This window comes from Pinus tabuliformis, chromosome 2_2, assembly GCF_031772625.1.
Source record: "Pinus tabuliformis cultivar Carrire ecotype Pingquan chromosome 2_2, CPIR1, whole genome shotgun sequence".
Classification (NCBI taxonomy): Eukaryota; Viridiplantae; Streptophyta; class Pinopsida; order Pinales; family Pinaceae; genus Pinus; species Pinus tabuliformis.
The window spans coordinates 1,241,644,844-1,241,664,481 of record NC_142300.1 but is presented as its reverse complement, the minus strand read 5'-3'; the positions used below and the strand labels follow the sequence as shown (position 1 = coordinate 1,241,664,481).

The 19,638-nt window shown below is 37.1% G+C and overlaps 1 protein-coding gene across 2 annotated transcripts in view; it reads right to left on the bottom strand.

Annotated features, from left to right (window-relative positions):
- Window positions 1–1,281: 1,281 nt before the first annotated feature.
- LOC149197988 (uncharacterized) overlaps window positions 1,282–19,638 on the bottom strand; it is a 247,228-nt gene continuing 228,871 nt past the window's right edge. Inside the window, exons 1-3 of one of the 2 annotated variants that reach the window (XM_089406039.1) lie at window positions 6,717–6,905; window positions 4,281–6,250; window positions 1,282–3,723 (exon numbers count right to left, since the gene is read on the bottom strand). In XM_089406039.1, the coding sequence (XP_089262165.1) occupies window positions 1,393–3,723; window positions 4,281–6,164 (4,215 nt within the window). In that variant the 5' untranslated portion in view covers window positions 6,165–6,250; window positions 6,717–6,905 and the 3' untranslated portion in view covers window positions 1,282–1,392. Of the gene's footprint in view, window positions 3,724–4,280; window positions 6,251–6,716; window positions 6,906–19,638 lie in introns of those variants that run through there. The other variant, XM_089406040.1, reaches the window with a different exon arrangement.

The window sequence follows — 19,638 nt, the reverse complement described above, 5'->3', positions numbered from 1 at the left end:
TTTGAAAATCCGCCATTGTCATTGTCGACATTGAGCGGGTTTGCGGAGGCGTGTATTTATTTGCCAGCTAAAATATTTTTCCTTTCCCTTTTTTTTTTTTTAAATAATTAAATTAAATTAATTTAATAATTTAATTTAATTAATAATATTTTTTTTTTAATTATTTATAAATTATAATAATTATAATTTATAATTATTAGCCTTATATATATAAATTAAAGTTATAATATAACTTATAATTAAATTATTTATATATATATATATTATATATAAATTAAATATGATATATATATATAACCAAATCACGTTATAATTATTTTTTTTAATATATCATAAATGTCAATCTGGACAGTCGTGTTGGCTGACGAAACCGGTTGACTGTTTTAAACAATCGCGAATATCCGCAGTTTATCCAGCGGACCGATGACCAGGATTAATGGCGGATAGGAACGGAATATCACAGTTTATCACCTGTTGAATGCGGATGGCTACGTTTTACTGGTGAGTGGGAACCGGTGCAGGGCTGTGGACAGTGGTAAGCCTGGACAGTGCGGAGGCAGCGACACGATGGCAGATAGGGTCGATGGTCGAGGACGACAGGGTAGCGGAGGGACGTGAATGTCGACTGTGATGAGGACCGGACACAATAGAGAAATGTCAAAGTGATCCCGTATGCCGTGCTTTGAGGGTGAATAGGGACGCGACTGGAACGTGGGTGGCTTTATGAATGACAAGAGATAGGAGGGCAGATCACTCAGATCGACGACGTGGTCTGCATGTAATGAGAAGAAAGGTTTGTGGTGGTAAGTATGGGACGGACGCAGCGGGGACGGGGGACGCAGACGGCAATGGTATTGGAAGTCTGTGGGCAGCGAACGGACGGCAGGCTGTGAGCAGCGGGCGGACAACTGTAGACCGAGAACAAACTGCGCCGATACCAATGAAACAGAAAATGCTTGATACACAGAATATATATAAATATTTTATTAATAAGATGAAAATTACAGATGATGAGATTACAATTGCGGGAACTTGGCTTATATACCGCCAAGAACACCCTTTGGGGAAAGGGCATGATCTTATGATCGTGCCCTTTCATCTAATTTAACTAATATTTAATAATAACCTAATCTAACTAATTTTTACATAACAAAGAACAACGAGATAAGCTCACCATATAAGCCATTTCAAAAGTGTTAAAAGTCGAGAGGAAACTGTCATACAAATGTGAGTGAAAACTCTGTTCTATTTAAGATTGAGGATGTTATATGTGCAACTGAATAAAACCAAAAACATAAAATGGGACTTCTTTTATTATTTCAAAAGATAATAAAGCATACACAGCACATCAACACATAAAACATAGCTCAAGCCTCACACACAACATCCATACTATGTTCCACGGGCTGTAGAATTTCTCTTGTTCGTCGCCGTTACATTGTTTTTCAATTTCAGCTGCCCAGCTCTGACCTTCCTCTTGCTTTTCCCTTGACTAAGCTTATTCTCCAGTTGTTTTATTTTGTTATTAAGTTGTAATATAGTTGACATTTGGCATTTTCCCGCTGACATCAGCTTCTCCACCATTTCCCTCAATTTCTCATTTTCTTCCATCCACTTCTCATGATCTTTTCCTTCCTGCAATTTTCCTTCACACTGCAAACTCCTTGATTCTGATTCATTTGTATTCACAACGTGTGCATCCTCGACCTTATTGTCTGCAAGGTACTTCGAGTCAATGCTAGGCTTATCTTCCATCTTGGCTGTGCCAGACTCTGTTTTCTGCAAAATTTCACTTCTTTGAGTTGATTCATTGCCTTCAACTGGCTGCTTGAATGCTGGAAGCAATAATTCCTCTTCGGCAACAAGGCCCTCCTCATTTTGGATAATAAGACCAGCGTCTGCAGTGTTATCAGTTTCCACCGATTTGCCTATGCTTTTGGTTTCAGCAGCTACTGGAGGTTCTTTCCCATCCACATTCTCATTTGAAGGCAAAGTCTCTTCCAATCTCGACAAATTGTTTTCTTCTATGACATGATGATGAGATATCGTCAGCGAGGGAGCCTCCACAGTTAACCCTCTCTTGTCATTGTCGTGACATTCCTCTGTCCCATCTGTTAAAGCACGGCTTACCTCTCTTTCACCTTCATTCCTATCAGAAATAGGGGCTGCAGGTATCTCAGTTAACTCCCTCTTGTCATTGTCGTGACACTCCACCGTCCCATCTGTTAAAGCATGGCTTACCTCTCTTTCACCTTCATTCCTATCAGAAACAGGGGCTGCACACATCTCAGAAATTTTTTCCTGATCAATCTCGACCTCTGGTGCAGTAATAATTGAATTGTCTTCACCCACCATGCCTGTTTTCTCGAAGGCATTTACATTCTCCACATCTTCAAAAGGCTGCTTTTGCTCTAGAGACACCGGAAACACTGATGACCGTTTTTCATTGACATCTTCTTCCTTCAACTGGGGTGAATCTAATAACTTTTCATTCTCAGTGTCTCCAACAGCCTGCTTTTTCTCAAGAGCCACCGATGGCAGTTTTTCATTGACATCTTCTTCCTTCAACAAGGATAAATTTAATATCCTTTCATTCTCAATATCTACAACAGCCTGCTCTTGCTCCAGGGTCACGGATGACAGTTTTTCATTGACAACATCTTCTTTGGGGACGGCTGAATCTTCTGGCTTTGCTTTTTCAATATCTACGATAGCCTGGTCTTTCTCCAGAGCCACAGATGGCAGTTTTTCATTGACAGCATCTTCTTCCACAGGCAGAGATGAATCTAACAACTTTTCATTCTCGACATCTACAATGCCATTCTCTTGTCCCAGAATCGCAGATGACAGTTTTTCATTGATAACATCTTCCTTGGGCACGGCTGAATCTTCTGGCTTTTCATTCTCAATATCTACAATAGCCTGCTCTTTCGCCAGAGCCACAGATGGCAGTTTTTTATTGACAGCATCTTCTTCCCCAGGCATAGAAGAATCTAACAACTTTCCATTCTCGACATCTACAATGCCATGCTCTTGCCCCAGAATCGCAGATGACAGTTTCTCATTAGCAACATCTTCCTCAGGCACGGCTGAATCTAACAGTTTTTCCTGCAACCTAACATTACTGGATCCCAATTCAACCCTTTCTTGTGCAGTAGCATTGTCACTGGTTGCTTCAGCAGGTACTGATATTAAATCCTTTTCTCCTGTAACATTGTTATCCTGATTTACGCTCTCCACCTTCTCCTCATATTTAATTTCTTTAGTGGTTGCATATAGACAACCTTCCTGCTTGATATGTGCCTTCTTTAAATCATCCCCATCTTTAACGTCTTCATTCTGGACTTGAAGAACATCCTGCTTGACAGCTGCTTTTTCCTCTACGCCTTCACCATCTTTAGTGGCTTTATTTTCGACCTCAAGCATTCCCAAATTGACAGATCCCTTGTTCTCTACATTTTCAACATTAATAGCTTTCACACTATCAATCCGCTGATTGTTACCATTAGTTATGCCATCCAAGATCTCTCTTACTTCCGACGTTGTAATGGGATCTTCCGTCTTCTCAGCCGCAGTAATCTTATCTGACTCTGCAGTTTCTCTGATGTCTTCCTGCAATTTCTTAGCGCCAGCCTGTTCAACCAGCCTATCAAGCTTCTCTTGCATTGTAATAAGCTCTCGTGCCACAGCTTTTCTCACATCTCTCACAACTGGATGCAAGCCCTGGCCACACGAGAAGGCATGGATCGTTAATTTCACGTCAAAATATGTAACATACCTATTCATTACTTTGATCACATAAAACAAGGCGTCATTTTTTTCACATAGAGTTTCAGAATAAGTGCATTACGGGAACAGCTCGGGTAAAGGTCATTTGTGGGGGATTCATCAAAGTAAGGTTGGCAATTCACGAACCACTTGTATAACACTACACTGAAGCTAAAGATATCTTGGCGGTACTGAATATGGGCACTGACACCAACAAACTAAGCAAATACAAATATGGGCAAATTACAAGAACCTATATAGACTCTGACTCTGATAAACACCTCAAGGTTGCACACCTGGTATGTTATATATATATCAAATTGACACAGATAACAACACTACTCAGTACTCGAATTTGAGAAATGGTGAATATTGAAAGTCGATTCATAGTTTCAAAATGCATATCAGACCCGGCTTAACTGCATTTAGCTGCATTTGTAATTTTGTACTAATGCAAATACGACAATATAACTGAGAAGAAATTATGCAAGATATTTAGCTTGTTTTCTAACCTGAATCGTATCCAGCTGAAGCAGCAGGCCCATGAGAGTCTCATTAAATTTCCCTCTAGCTTTAGAATCTCCGCTCATCTCTTCCACGAACTTCGGACTTGACATTTGCTGTCTATGATCGTCGACCCGTCCTTTAATTTTCATAATCTCGCGGAGTTTTGTCAGAGGCTGAAACTTTCGTACCTGATATCCACGATAAAGGGCCTGAATTTTCACGGCTGCTTGGTCCTGACCGATCTCCATTTTTTTTGTCACCTGTTTTTTACCTTCACCTTGCAGATTGGATTGCTGTTCATTCTTTTTGGTTTCTATACCAACATTTGAAGCACTGGCATTGGATTGCTGTTCATCCTTATTTGTTTCTGTATCAACTTTTGAAGCACTGGTATTTGCATTTCCTTCAGCCTTTACAGCGACCTTATCGTTGCTTTCTTCCACTTTACGAGGAGTGGAAGACCTTGAAGAGCTTGTCCTACTGGCATTTGCATTTCCTTCAGCCTTTACAGCAACCTTATCCTTGCTTTCTTCCTCTTTGTGAGGCGGACTAGGAGACCTGGAAGAGCTCGTCCCATTCGTTTTCTTCCTAGGCAGAGGATCGACCCTCAGACACACAGGAGGAAGTTTGGAAGCCCTGGGCGAAGATGCCTTCTTCGCGTGATGATTATCATCTGAAACCTTCGAAACCCTCTGCTCTTGCGGGGCTTGTGAAGGTTTTCCTTCTTCCCCAAGCTGTTTCACAGGAATTTCTCTCGCCACTGCAGCTTCCTTTTTCTGCTGTGCAGGCCTACCATTAATGCCCTCGTTTGATACCTCGGCTTCTCCTCCATTTGTTTTTATGGACTTTCGTTGGATGTTTTCTACATTCGAGGTATCTCGTGCCTCTGTTTTCTTGGTCTCTTGCGGAGGGTTTTGTACCTTTGCATCCCCTTCTCCTTCAAACTTTCTCGGAATCCAGAAGATGGGAAATGATGGTAACTTCGCGTTTTCATCTTCAGTTTTCCGATCACGAGATCCTGTGTTCCAATCCAAAGGAATCCAATAACCGGGAAACGGCCGTTCTCGGTCACCCTCTGTGGATTTTCTGTTCCAAGGAACCCAATACACGGGATGTCTCTTCTCTGCATTTTCGTCTTCAGTTTTCCGATCAAGAGATGCCGTGTTCGAATCCAAAGGAATCCAATAACCGGGAAACGGCCGTCCTCGATCATCCTCTGTGGATTTTCTGTTCCAAGGAACCCAATAGACGGGATGTCTCTCCTCATTACGATCAGACAAAGATCCCGGAATCCAGACAACGGGTTCCGGAAGCTTCTGCAAATTCTCCGACCTCTTTTTCTCGGTATCATCCGTCATCGATTTACTATCACTGTCCTTAGAATACTTAATTCGTTTTTCATCAACAACATCATCACTTATCCTCTCAACCGGCTTGGGATAAGCTACGTGATTCGGCCACCCGCAGCAATGTCGTTCAAAGGGATAAGTGCCAAAGCGATCATAACCAGTCGCGGGTACGAATCTCATCGGGTAATCATCTGGGTGCCGGAATTGTTCACTGGGATTGAAAGGTCGACTGTACACAAAAGAAGAAGGCGGAGGAGCATAGGTGTAAGGCCTAAAATCTCTACCATCTCCTTCATAATTCCTGAACTTAGGCCTGTAAAATTCATACTCGGGAGGACAATGCCAGTAAGGACCGCTCCCATACTGAAAGCCACAATCGTGCGGATGACCATAATAATTTCCCGGCGATTCTCTATAACGATAATAAGGTTCTGTCCACGGCGCTGAAATTGGCTGGGGACGTGGTACATTTGGCGGCGCCCAGTAATATGGAGGATAGGCGTGTGGGCTGGGTTCGCCATACGCGTACATGGGATTCATTTTGCACCTTCAAACAATCAAGCAGCACTTCGTCCGCTAAATTTATCTCCAATAAGCACAGAAATTGATGAAAATCGATACCACAACTGAAATCAAATGCGAAAAACGTTAATCGACAAAATTAATTAATCACATTTAGATCCGATCAGCACAGAAGACTATGAAATTCGACACCGAAATTAAAACCAAACATGAAGAATGTCGATCAAATTTGGCTCCGATAAACACACAATTTTAATCTACAAAATCAACAAATGAAACTTGGCTCCGATTACCAAACATGAATCTTAATCTACAAAACTAACCAATGAAATTTGGCTCCGATTACCAAACATCTAATGGAAATCGATACCAGAGCTAAAACCAAATATGAAAACCTTAACTGACAACTACCCAATAAAATATGGCTCCGATCAAGACAAAATCTAATGGAATTCAATGGCAGAAGTGAAACCAGATATGAAAAACCCGAAAAACCCTAATTGACAGGATTCATTAATTGCAATTGGCATGATTACAAATATGTAATTGGAAATACAATCTTTACCATACCTCCTGCTAGATAACGGATAAATGATAGAATTCCCCACTATACCACAATGCCTGATTTAACAATAATCGACTCGAACGATCCACAATTCCCAGAGTGCGCGCTTCTAACTTGTTGGTTCTTGGTTCGACAATCACAGATAATGCGTGTTGGGAAGTGGCACTTTATAGTCGTCACTGGGTTAGCTCGTGCGACTTCTGAAAACTTCCGGAAGCACCATGAACTCCCTGGAACTCTCTTGAGTATTTTAACCGGAAATAATTGAGAGTTCTGGAACGCTGACCTGTCCCAACCAACGACCGAGTGTGAATTTTATTTTATTTTTAGCAATAATTTTTTATTTTAATGTAATGTAATAATTACGTGGAGAGGTGGGTTTATTGTGGAACGGTTTTGTAAAATTTAAATTTAATATTTATCTCAATGGCGTAGGAATTTAACAGTTTAGTAGTATGTTATAAATAGGATAAGATTTATTTTAGAGTAATCACTGTTTTTGTTTTTTATTTAGTTTAAAAAATAGTATAAAATTAAATATAAAATTTATTTATGAATATTTTTTGGGAACTAATTATCATAAGCTTCTCAGTGAGATCGAGCCATGATTTGTTAGATTTGTGATACTAAAAAAGTGGAAGATGAAAAGCACTTCCGATTAGACTGCATCTGCTCTCAACATCTCCAATCTTCTTGACTTATTTGTGATACTAAGAAGGTGGAAGATGAAAAATACTTCCTATTAGAGTGCATCTTCTCTCAACATCTCCAATCTTCCAATCTTCTTGACTTATTAAGCCAGCCCAACTATAGTGATCTCGGAGCTCTTCTTTCTCTTCTCCTTGATCATAGAAACAAAATTTTGAAGAATTACAATTAAACTCCTTTCCTTCTTCTTTTCTTGAAGTTTTATAGATCACATTTGTGGTGGACGTTAATCACATTAATCATCATCATCATCACAATATTGATTAGTTATAATATTATAATAAAATTTATATACAACTTAAAAATTTCTATGAAAAAGTTATAAATCTCTATGATAAAGTAGAAGTAAATTTTTATCATTAAGAACTATGTTAGACTTTTTTTTGAATGTATGTGTTTAAGCTTATATTAATTTATGATTTTATTTAATAATATTATTATTAATTATAAAATGAATTAATATAAGCTTAAATACATATACATCTAAAAAAACATGTTATATAAATTTACTTCTACTTTATCATAGAGAATTAAAAAAACATGTTATATAAATTTACTTCTACTTTATCATAGAGAATTAGTCACTGGATTAATCAAAAGATTCGTGAGCATGTCGCTGACATGAAGCATGGTAGGTTGCCCAAGTCGTTGCTAGGGTTAGTCATTTCCATACATCTAAAAAAAACATGTTATATAAATTTACTTCTACTTTATCATAGAGAACTAGTCACTCGATTAATCAAAGGATTCGTGAGCATGTCACTGACATGAATCATGGTACGACAGGTTGCCCAAGTCGTTGCTAGGGTTAGTCATTTCCATCATCGTAAATTGAGGGAGACCCTAGAAATTGAAAAAAGACCCAATAATTTAAATAGAGATGATGGTTGTAATATTAGTAGAAATTGGGTTCGTGTCTTGTCCTCCTAGTTTTTTTGGTTTCTTTTTGGGATTTATTTGATTTGTTTGTTTATCTATGTAGGTATTGGTGTCCTTTTTATAGTATTTGTTGTTGATTTATTCTTTATTAGAGTTTATTTTCTTGACCCTTCATGTTTACTTAAGTATTTTATCATCCTATTTGTTCTTAATTCTTTTTAGTATTTTTATTATTTATTTAATGCCCCATATTTTATTGTTAACCCTGTTTTATTTATTGATTATTTTTCTTTGAATATATATATATATATATATATATATATATATATATATATATATATTTCTTTTTAACTTGTGTATGTTTTGTTTTATTTTATTTATTTTCCATTACTTATTTTTAATTTAGTTTATTTTATTTGCATTAATTATTTTTATTTATTAAATGATGTTGTCTCGATTAGGGTTTGGACTCCTTTTTATAATTTTTGACTTCCCTTTTTGTCTGGAGTTTGACTTTGATTTTTTTTTATTCTTGTTAGTGTTTTTTTTAATATTATTTTTCAAAAACTAACCATTTAATATAGTCGCTACTTATTTATACAATGGAATAATAAATTTTGACATCTTAAACGACCATGAGCTTGACTCTAATCATAGGCCTTTACTTATAACTCTCAATTTTGTCATGCATAGAGATCCCATAGAAATTAATCCTTATAGCCAAAAGAACTTAATATTTAATAGAAATAAAAACAATCTCTTTCTAAATGAATTAAAAACCAATTTGCTTCCTTTATCTAGGATAGACAACATAGAAGACCTCTATCACAATTTTACTACAACCCTCTCATATTCTATTAACAAGTTCTCAATTGAAGCTTCAAATAATAAAAGAAATAACAAAACCAACCCATGGTATGACAAAGATTGTAAAAGTGCAAGGAGAGCAATTAAGAAGGTTGTTGATGAATCTCTTAAAATGGACAAGATAAAAATATACAAAGCCCTAACTAAAAGGAAAAAGAGGCAGTACATTCGTAAAAGACAAGAGAATCTCTTACACCTCTCTAAGGTAGCTCCTAAGAAATTTTGGAGGCAGATTCTGACTAGGAAAACTAAAGATAATAATAAAATTGTTTTACACGATTGGAATTCCTATATTAAAAAGCTTTATGAATCTCCTAATGTCATGGATAACTTTGAAACCTTCCTCACAACGAAAGAAATTTTCTCATTAGAAGATATTGATTTTGGGATTAAACGTTTGGCAAATGGGAAAGCTAAGGACATTGAAGGTTACCAGGCAGAAATCTTAAAAATTGGAGGTCTTGTCCTCATCCCCCACATCCACAAGCTTTTCAATCAAGAAGTCAAGCAAGGGTTCCCTAAACCATGGACTGAGAGCCTCATTATCCTTATTTTTAAAAGTGGGGATACAAATAACCCCTCTAATTATTGGACAATTATGATCAGCCCTCTCTTAGCCAAGTTATATGGTATTATTTTGGAAAAGAAGTTGAGCATATGGCTTGAAAGTGAAGGTAAGCGGGCTAAAGGCCAAGCGGGTTTTAGAAGGCATCACTCAACAACAGACCACCTCGTTACGCTTAGGATCATTGTGGAGGAATGTCGTAATGATAAATCCAATCTCTTTTGTTGCTTTGTAGACTTTAGAAAGGCTTTCGATACGGTTCCTAGAAACAACCTTTGGAATAGATTAGAAGAGCTAAAGGTTCCTTTCGAGTTGAGAGCTGTCGCTATAAGGTTATACGAAAATGTAATTGCCAAGCTAAAAAGAAATGGGGGGTGGTCAAAAGATATTAAATGTAATATCGGAGTTAAACAAGGTTGCCCCCTCTCCCCTACCCTATTTGGCATTTACATTGACAAGCTTGAAGGTTATTTAGAGGAAGCAGGATGTGCTGGCACGATCTTAGCTGAGATAGTCATCATCCTTCTTCTCTATGCTGACGATATTGTTCTTCTCGCAAGGTGCCCATCTGATCTTGATAAGCAACTTAGGCTTCTTAAGGATTTCTTCTCTACCATGGGTATGACTGTTAACACTGACAAAACAAAAGTTATGATTATCAAATCCAAGAAGGACACTTACGCTAATTTTATGTATGACAATAATAACTTGGAGGAAGTGTATTCTTACAAGTACCTAGGAATTTATATTCATCACAAGCTCAACTGGAACTATAGCATTGAGAAAAGGATTAATGGGGGATGGAAAGCTTATTTTGGTCTTGAAAATAATTGTAAAATGGCAAACCTCGTAATGTGGGATAAAAAGAAGTTCCTCTTTGAAACGTTAATCACTCTTGTTATCTTATATGGATGTGAGGTCTGGGGTTGCAGAATTTCTAGAGAATCCTGGAGAAAGATTGAGCAAATCCAGAAGCGTTTTATAACGTATAACCTGAAAATTAAAAGAAATACACCCTATCCTATTCTCCTTGTAGAAGTAGGTTTTTCCCCTATCGAGAGCCTAGCTATGACTAGGCTTCTGTTGTACAAGCACAAACTCAATAACATAGGAGATCATAGACTTCCTAAGCTAGCTTTAAATTCCAGCCAAAACCACCTAAGGCTCAAGCGGGGGTGGTATAAAGACACGAGGGCCTAGTTAAACCATTGGGAGATCAACGAGAATGATGCATTGCAAAACATTAATAACATTAAAAATATTGTTACTTCTAAGTTCAAAGAAAAATATGTGGTGTGAGAAAGATTTAGCAACTAAAAGAAAATTAAGTTATTATAAGAAGGTCATCAACCCCACCCTAGAAGATCAAAATTATCTCTCTGTTTTAGCTAGCTCAAAGAAGAAAATTAATATAGCGAAGATTAGAACCAACTCTCATGAGCTCCATAGTGAAACAGGTCATTGGGCAGTTCCTAAAACACCATGGATGGAAAGGATTTGCCATCTATGTGAGAATAGGAACATCGAGAATGAAAACCACTTCCTCTTAGAGTGCCCCGCGTACAACCACATTAGATCTCAGTTTCATAATCTTTGTCACAATACTGACCTTCTTAGCCTTTTACAATGTCAAAATTATAGTGAGCTCGGGAAGCTTCTCTCCAAGCTTTTTGAGCATAGGAATAAAATCTTAAATCAAACTAAATAATTTGTTTCTTTAGGTCCGATAGACCAAAGTTTGGTCTCAGTGGACGTTAACCATCATCATCATCATCATCATTTGTTTTTAATAAATTAATAAACTAGTATCATAAATTAAATATTATTTTTTTAAAACTAGCCATTTAATTCAGTTAATTTTTCTGATTTTTAATAATATTAAATGTAATATAAAAAAGTGTTTTAATATTTATCTATGTAACTAATATTGATATTAAATTTAATTATATTTGAAAAAATAAAATAACAATTTTTAATTATATAAAAATAAATAAATAATAATTTTAATTTTTAAAATAAACACATAGAAAAAATTAATATTAATATTTAGTCATAAAAATGAGTCATATAATTAAATGAAACGATATTAAAATAATATATATATATATATATATATATATATATATATATATATATGAAAAGTTTGTGTGGTTTTTTAAAATATTTAGAGAAATGTTGGTTTAATTACCATAATAGTTATTCCTGTGCTAGGGGTTTCTTTATAGTAGATTTCGAAAATCCTGAAAGCAAACAATGTATTCTAGATTCCGGCCCTTGGTTTAGGGAATAATCAAGCCTATTCATGAAGCCATAGAACCCATCATTCGATCCCTCTACAACAGTCATAACTTCAGCACCAGTTTGGGTGAGATTGCCAAGCCTACCCTTGCATCTCTGGAATCTCTCCTCGCTAAAAGCCATTGGAAATGCAATTGGGAAATTTTATTGCAGGTGCCCAGAAATAGAGGAATATGCCAGAACCACCTATGCACGCATTTGTGTGGAAATGGACTTCAACGCCGGATTCCCAGCTGAAATAAACCTAACAAGTAAAGACTATGTGTGGAACCAGAAACTTGATTATGAAAGTGTCCTCTTCAGATGTCGATCCTGCTTTGAGACAAGCCATCTAGCCAAAATTGCCCAAAAGCCTTCCAGAAAAATTCTGCTAGAAAAAACCACCACAGATCTACATGGTGGGAAGGAGCACAAAAAGAACACTACACTGTCATCAAAGAAGAATACTCTAGAGAAAACTCTGAATCACAAGAAATCGGGCAAGAAAGAAACAACTCTCAAGACAAGTAGGGAGAAAGCCCCGCCCAACAAATCAACAATTATGAGGATTCGAATACCGCACAAAATAAATCTTCATTTAACAACAAAGCAGATCTCCTAGACCAAACTTCTTCTCCGACTATCTTCAAAAGGACGAACACAATAGATCGCGAAGCTAAGACACCAATGTCCCAAGAACCAAAAGAGATGAAGGAGATGCAATATAAAGGAAGTTGGAAGACCGTAGAGAAAAAAAAGAAAGCTACAGCACCAATCTCGCCAAGAAAGACAAGGAGCCAGATAATTAAAAACTAAGAAATTTATAGGTCCAATAGACTAATTTGGTCTCAGTGGACGTTAACCATCATCATCATCACAAAATAATTAAAGATTTTATAACAAATTCTACTTTGGTTAAATTGGATTTGGGGATGCACTGGAATTCACAAGAAACCCTTGGTTTTAGTGCAGTTGTCCAACGAAGTCGTGTTTATGACTAGTGGGCGATGCTTTCTTTTGAGATTTTAATTAACCCCTCATCTTAAGATTACGGGTCTCCTTAAATTTTATACTAAAAATAAGATTTATACATCAAAAAAATTGATCTCTAGATGCTTAATAGATACAAAATTAAAATAAATCTAACTTCATTTAACTATTTTATAATTTTCTCACTTTTTAATTAATATTGAATCTAAAAACAATACAAAATTATCAAATAACTAAAATATATTTAATATAAAATATACAAAATTAAAATAAATCTAACTTAATTTAACTATTTTATAATTTTCTCACTTATTATTTAATATTGAATTAAAAACAATACAAAATGGGTTAAACTACTAAAATATGTTTAATAAAAATATTCCAACATCTTGATTGTCAACTTGTCTAAGAAAATGAGTCTCGTTTAATACAAGAGAATAAAAACATAACCAAGAGAATAAAAACATTAAGGGAGAAGTGATAGCCTATATCAACAAACTCTAACTAAAACTAGTATATCAACAAACTCTAACAAAAACTAGTTTTTCAAAAATCAGTTAAAAACTTTAATGTAAATATTTCTGCTTAATGAAAAAATATTATAATAGATTATTCAGTGTTATAACAAACAAGCAAATAGTAAGATTGGCTCATTTAGACAACAAATATATTAAAAAAGAAAAAAAAGTATCATTACTATGTGCATATAAATATTGAGGAAAAAATAACACAATATATTGAGCATATAATAGGGGTAAAGGGTTTTTATATTGGTAGGTATAAAAAATGGAGCTCAAAGTTAAAGAGAAAATATAAAGGGGTATAAGAAATGTTAATGAGAAAATGGATACTTATAATATCTATTGAAAGTAGGGGTTTTTTAAATTAGGAAGGTGTATTGAGTTCGTATTGGTAGGGGGTTAAATAATGTTATCTTTAGAGGTATTTTCCAATATGTAGTCAAATTAGGGGTATTGTTTAGTATGCCATGAACACATGTGATATGTGTGTTCTTTTTCGGAGTCATCGCATTCATGTTTTTGAAATCGACGTTTCGAACCCTCCTCTGTGGTTCATCATCAGGATAGAGCACTCATGGATCTATCCTGATGATGAACGATAGACGAGGGTTCGAAACATTGATTCCGAAAACATGAATGCGATGACTCTAGAAAAGAACACACAAAACATAGATCGTAGAAGCCTCAAATCAATAATTTTCAACCCACACGTGATATGTCAGAGGTTCATTGAGTGAAGCCCCCGTGGGACTTGTATGTGTATTAAATATTTGAATTTCAGCATATGACTCCCCAGTCCTCACACACATGACATGTTGAAAATAGCAACAAGAAATGTTAAAAATAACATCAAGAAAAATCCTAATTTAATTTTTCTTTGAATTAAATTGTAATTATATTCTCATATCATCTTGTATCAATTAACTAAGTTGAGTTGACGTAGTTGACTCAGTCAATTCGAGTTGAGGGTCAAACTAGAGGCATGTAGAGTTCTCCCTAAGTTTTAGGGGCTCTAGTTGCAGTTTATTTTGAGTTGTAATTATTTAACTTAATTATTTGAGTTAAAATCAGTTTAACTAGTTCTAACTGGAAAAGGAACTAGTGAGAGGTCCAGTGAATTAAATTAGATTTAATTCACATGCAGTGATCAATCAAATAACTGATAATTCGCTATAAATAGTTGTTGCATGTCAGTTATGAGGAAGACCTAGTTGAGATTGGAGTTAAAGGGAAATGTACTATCAGTTGTATAATCATCAAATTGTACAGGTAGTGCATACAGTCAGAAGAAGGACTAAAATAAATCATTCCTTAATTAGAGAAATTGTCTTTAAAAGGAGGAATGAAGACATAAGTTTAATCATTGTTTTATTGAACACGAGTTGGTGAGACCAAGCAATCAGAAGCACAAGTTTGTGCGTGGAGCTTGTGAGCACAAGGAAGTAGGATCTCGGCAGTGTAACACCCCCTCTTCCCAGGTCCACCCAAGAAACTTTCTAGTTGGGATAAACATGTGATGAGAGAGGTTACTATAAGGGATTCAACTTCCTTGGTGACCTTAAGGAAGTGGAACTGACAGAACATATCAAACAAACCCATCCACATCAACAACAACACCCTCGGGAGACATGTCATCCACTCAGACATCTTGTCCATGAGTCCCATTGATTATTTAAGCCTTTTAACCCCTAGTCACTCTCATGTTATAGGCATGACAGTGTCCAACAACCCAAAGTCGCTCTCATAGGACTATGTGCCAACGAATGTGGACTTTTCTCAGTAGACTTGTATCATCAACCCCGAGATTTGAGCCACATTTCTAGCCTATAATCCCGACCTCTACCCAAAACTTACTACAAACTTCAAAATCCATCAAAGACATGATGAAGATGTTGATAAATAAAAAATCAACCTCAGGACTAGGCCTGAGCATCCTCGACTGGGACTGACATTCTGTCAAACACTTGGCATCAATGCAACCTACAAGTCTAGGATACAAGACAGAGCATAAATGACTGCAAGAACTTATGAAATATAACTAGAGGATCACCTCCTTCTCCATTGAATTATTATATCATCAATTAGGTCTTGCATCTATCCATTCAATAATTACAAGTAAATACATGAAATAACCATGACATGAACCAGCCATTTAACCATGTTTATAACTAGCATAAAACCATATAAATATCAGAGACATGAAAACGACTAAATCCACATATAAACTAGTGAAAAAGTAAGAGAACTTAGCTTTTATTAATCATAGGCAAATTCGACTAGGTTTAGGACTTTCACGTACCACCCAACCATAGAGATGGCTGAACCAAATCTCTCTTTCAATTAGTCACCCTCGTGACATATTCCAAGCATGAATGTGGGATCTCATAGAACAACCAATCCACGAAAAACCAAGGGAATTTAGAGGTTAAGCCACCTCCACCCTCACCAAACCGTAATCACAACAAAACCGATGCTCTGATCACAACTGAACCGAACTTGGAATGCCATCCAGAATCCATCATTATCCTTGAGGAATTTTCTGTCTCCTTGTCTCTCAAGCTTTACCGCAATCCAATCCTAGATCACTAGGCCCTAAACTGAGACCAGTCTCTCAAGCTTTACCGCAATCCAAACCCGGATCACTAGGCCCTAAACCGAGACTTCTCCCTCAGGATTTACCGTGTATCCCGCCAAAATCGGTCAAGGGATTCCTAGGCCTTTGGGAATGAAACTTGAGACCACCTCCGCCCCGATTCCGAAATCCATCTAGAAAACCAAAGCTCAAAACCGAGATAAACATCTCAACATACCATGGCATCCAGAAAAAGGCAAGGCTAGGTTGAAAACCAATGTCATAACCTGACAAAACCATGCCATCGATAGAAAGAGAACCATACACCAACATGCAAAGCCATGCATGTCCAAACCAGCTAGGAAATCACACATGCAAAAGGTTACCTGCAAGTATTCCTGTTGATGCTGCCTGATCCTACTCTTCTTCCTCGATTCTTTATTTCCTTCCTTTCCCTTTGCTTGTTTTTCCTTCCTTGATCCAAAGCTAGAGTGCTTCAAGAAAACTCTAAGTGATCAAGAGTGAGAGAGAGAGAGAGAGAATAACGAAAGAGCTCCAAACTTGAACTAACAAAAGGTTAGAAAAAGTTTGCCCACTAATCCTCATAAGCGTTTTTATTAATGAGACCTCTATTTCTTCATTTTCCATTATTTTCTTTCAATTTCCTCCTTACATGCAACATGTGACCTTTTACCTTCTTTTTCTCCTATTTTCCTTTATTTTCATAAATAAATGTGCCAAAAATGCCTTTTTGCTTTTTAATGCCTTTGCCATAGCCTTTGCCAGTTTTCCTTAAGCCAAAACACACATCCAGTGATGCCCACTAGGATATTTTTGCCTAACATTCAACTTGGAATAAGTGTCCCTTAAGTGTGGTCTTATTTTGTCTTTATTAACTTTTATTACATGGAATTTTCACCAGGGCTATTACATAACCCTCCCTCTTGGGGAACACCGTCCTTGGTGTTAAACCACAGCATGACCTCAGAAAAACCATTGAAAAGAAAACATACTACCCATGGAGCTTTATAACTTAACTCGATGCAGTATTTACAATGAAATACCTACTCAAAATCAAAACATCATGAAAACATGACAATATAACAACCATAATAACATGACACTCATGCTGCTTATTGGAGCTTTATAACTTAGCTCATGGTGGTATTTACATCCGCCTCAATCAACAAAAAATGAAGGATACAGGGCCCACATCTGATCCGCCATCTCCCATGTAGCTTCTTCAGGCCCAAAGTGCTTCCACTGCAGTTTAACTTTCTCTATGGCTCTGTTCTTGAGCATGAGATGTTTCCGCTGCAATATACACTGAGGCTCTGGCTGGAACTCTCCTTCTTGCTCCACCTACAATACAGAGAAATCAATAACATGATCAACATCCTTTATATACTTCTTAAGCAATGAAATATGGAAAACGTCATGGACTTTCACTGTTGGAGGTAGTGCAAGTTGATATGCCACTGGTCCAATCCTCTCAAGGATATCAAAAGGCCCGCAATATCATGGTGCCAACTTGGCACATGAACCAATCCTCAAATATATTTTCTTGGGCTTGATGCGTAAATACACATGCTCCCCAACCTGAAACTCCTTGAACACCTTGTGTTGATCTGCATAATTCTTCTATTTATCTTGTGCTGCCTTTAGATTCTTCTTTATAACCTACATTTCCTGCTTCATGTCTACCAACATGTTCGGTCCAATAAGTACCCTGTTCACTGGATCACTCTAACTGATGGGAGTGTTACAACTTCGTCCATGCAATGCCTCGAAAGGACTCATCCTCAATGACTCCTGATAACCATTGTTGTATGCGAACTCAACCAATGGAAGATACTCCTCCCATTTCCTCTACTGGTCCATCACGCACATCCTCAACATATCCTCTAAGATCATGTTTACCCTCTCTGTCTATCCATCTGTCTATGGATGATAAGTTGTACTAAAGGCCAACTCTATGCCCAAGCCTACAAATAGCTCCTTCCAAAACTTGGAAGTGAACTTTGCATCCCTGTCTGACACAATATTCTTTGGAACACCATGCAGTCTCACTATCTCTCTAATGAACACCTATGCTATCTCACTGGCTGAATATGTAGTCTTTACTGGAATGAAGTGAGATACCTTACTCAACCTGTCAACCACAACCATTATAGAATCATGCTACTTTACTGTCCTCGGAAGACCTGTAATGAAATCCATGGAAATGACTTCCCATTTCCATTCCGAAATTGCTATAGGCTGTAGTAAGCCACCTGGATGCTTACATTCTGCCTTGGCCCGTTGACAATCTAAACATCTAGCCACTAACTCTACCACTTTCTTCTTCAGATTCAGCCAATAGTAGAACTTCTTCACCGCCGTCAATGTCTTCTGATATCCTGGAAGACTCGAGTATGGCTTGGCGTGAAACTCCCTCAAGGTAAGATTCTTGAGCTCACTACAATTCGGCACGTAGATCCTGTCTCTAAATCTCACCAAACCATTTGCCATGAGACAATAGTCTGCATCTCGATCACCTGTACCTATACATGTTCTCGATTGTAGCCTATGCATGATCTCCATGTATTTTTCATCCCACTATTCTGCCTGCAAGATCTTGTCCTGTAACTCTGTCACATAAGAGCTCATATATGATATATGATTTACCTGTACATTCCTGCTAAGTGCATATACAACTCAGTTCTCCTTCCCTTTGATTTATTTGATCTCGACGTCAAACTCACTAAGGGTAGCCAACCCATCTATCTTACCTAGCATTTCTATTCACCTAGTCAAACAAATACCTCAAACCACTGTGATCGCTTATCAATGTAAACCTCCTACGAAGAAGATAATGTCTCCACATCTTCAATGCATGTATAATTGTTGCTAGCTCAAGATCATGTGTCAAGCAGTTTTGTTCATGCTCATTCATTTTCTATGACTCATAGCACACTACTTGTCCTTCTTGCATGAGAACTCCACCAAGTCCTCTCTTGCAAGCATTTTTACACACTACGCGCTCCTTATCTGTATCCACAATCTTTAGCACTGGTGCATGTGTCAACAACTGCTTAAGCTGCTCAAAACTAGCCTCACATTCTTCTGTCCATTCAAATTTCTTACCTTTCCGCTACAATGATGTGATAGGATATGCAATGCGTGAGAAGTTCCTAATGAACCTCCTATAGTAACCTGCCAATCCCATAAATGATCTTACCTCATGCACATTCTTAGGAGTTGCCCACTCCATGATGGCCCTTATCTTTTCTACATCCACTGCTATGCCATTCTTGGAGACAACATGCCCCAAGTAATGTACCTCAGTCTGAAAGAAGTTGCACTTGCTAAGTTTAGCATACAACTGATTCTCTCTTAGCAATCTCAACACTGCTGCTAAATGCTCAACATATTCTTCCTCATTCTTAGAATATACCAGTATGCCATCAATGAATACAATAACAACTTGTCTAGATAAGGACACAACACACTAATCATCAAACATATGAATGTAGCTGGAGCATTAGTTAAGCCAAATGGAACAACAA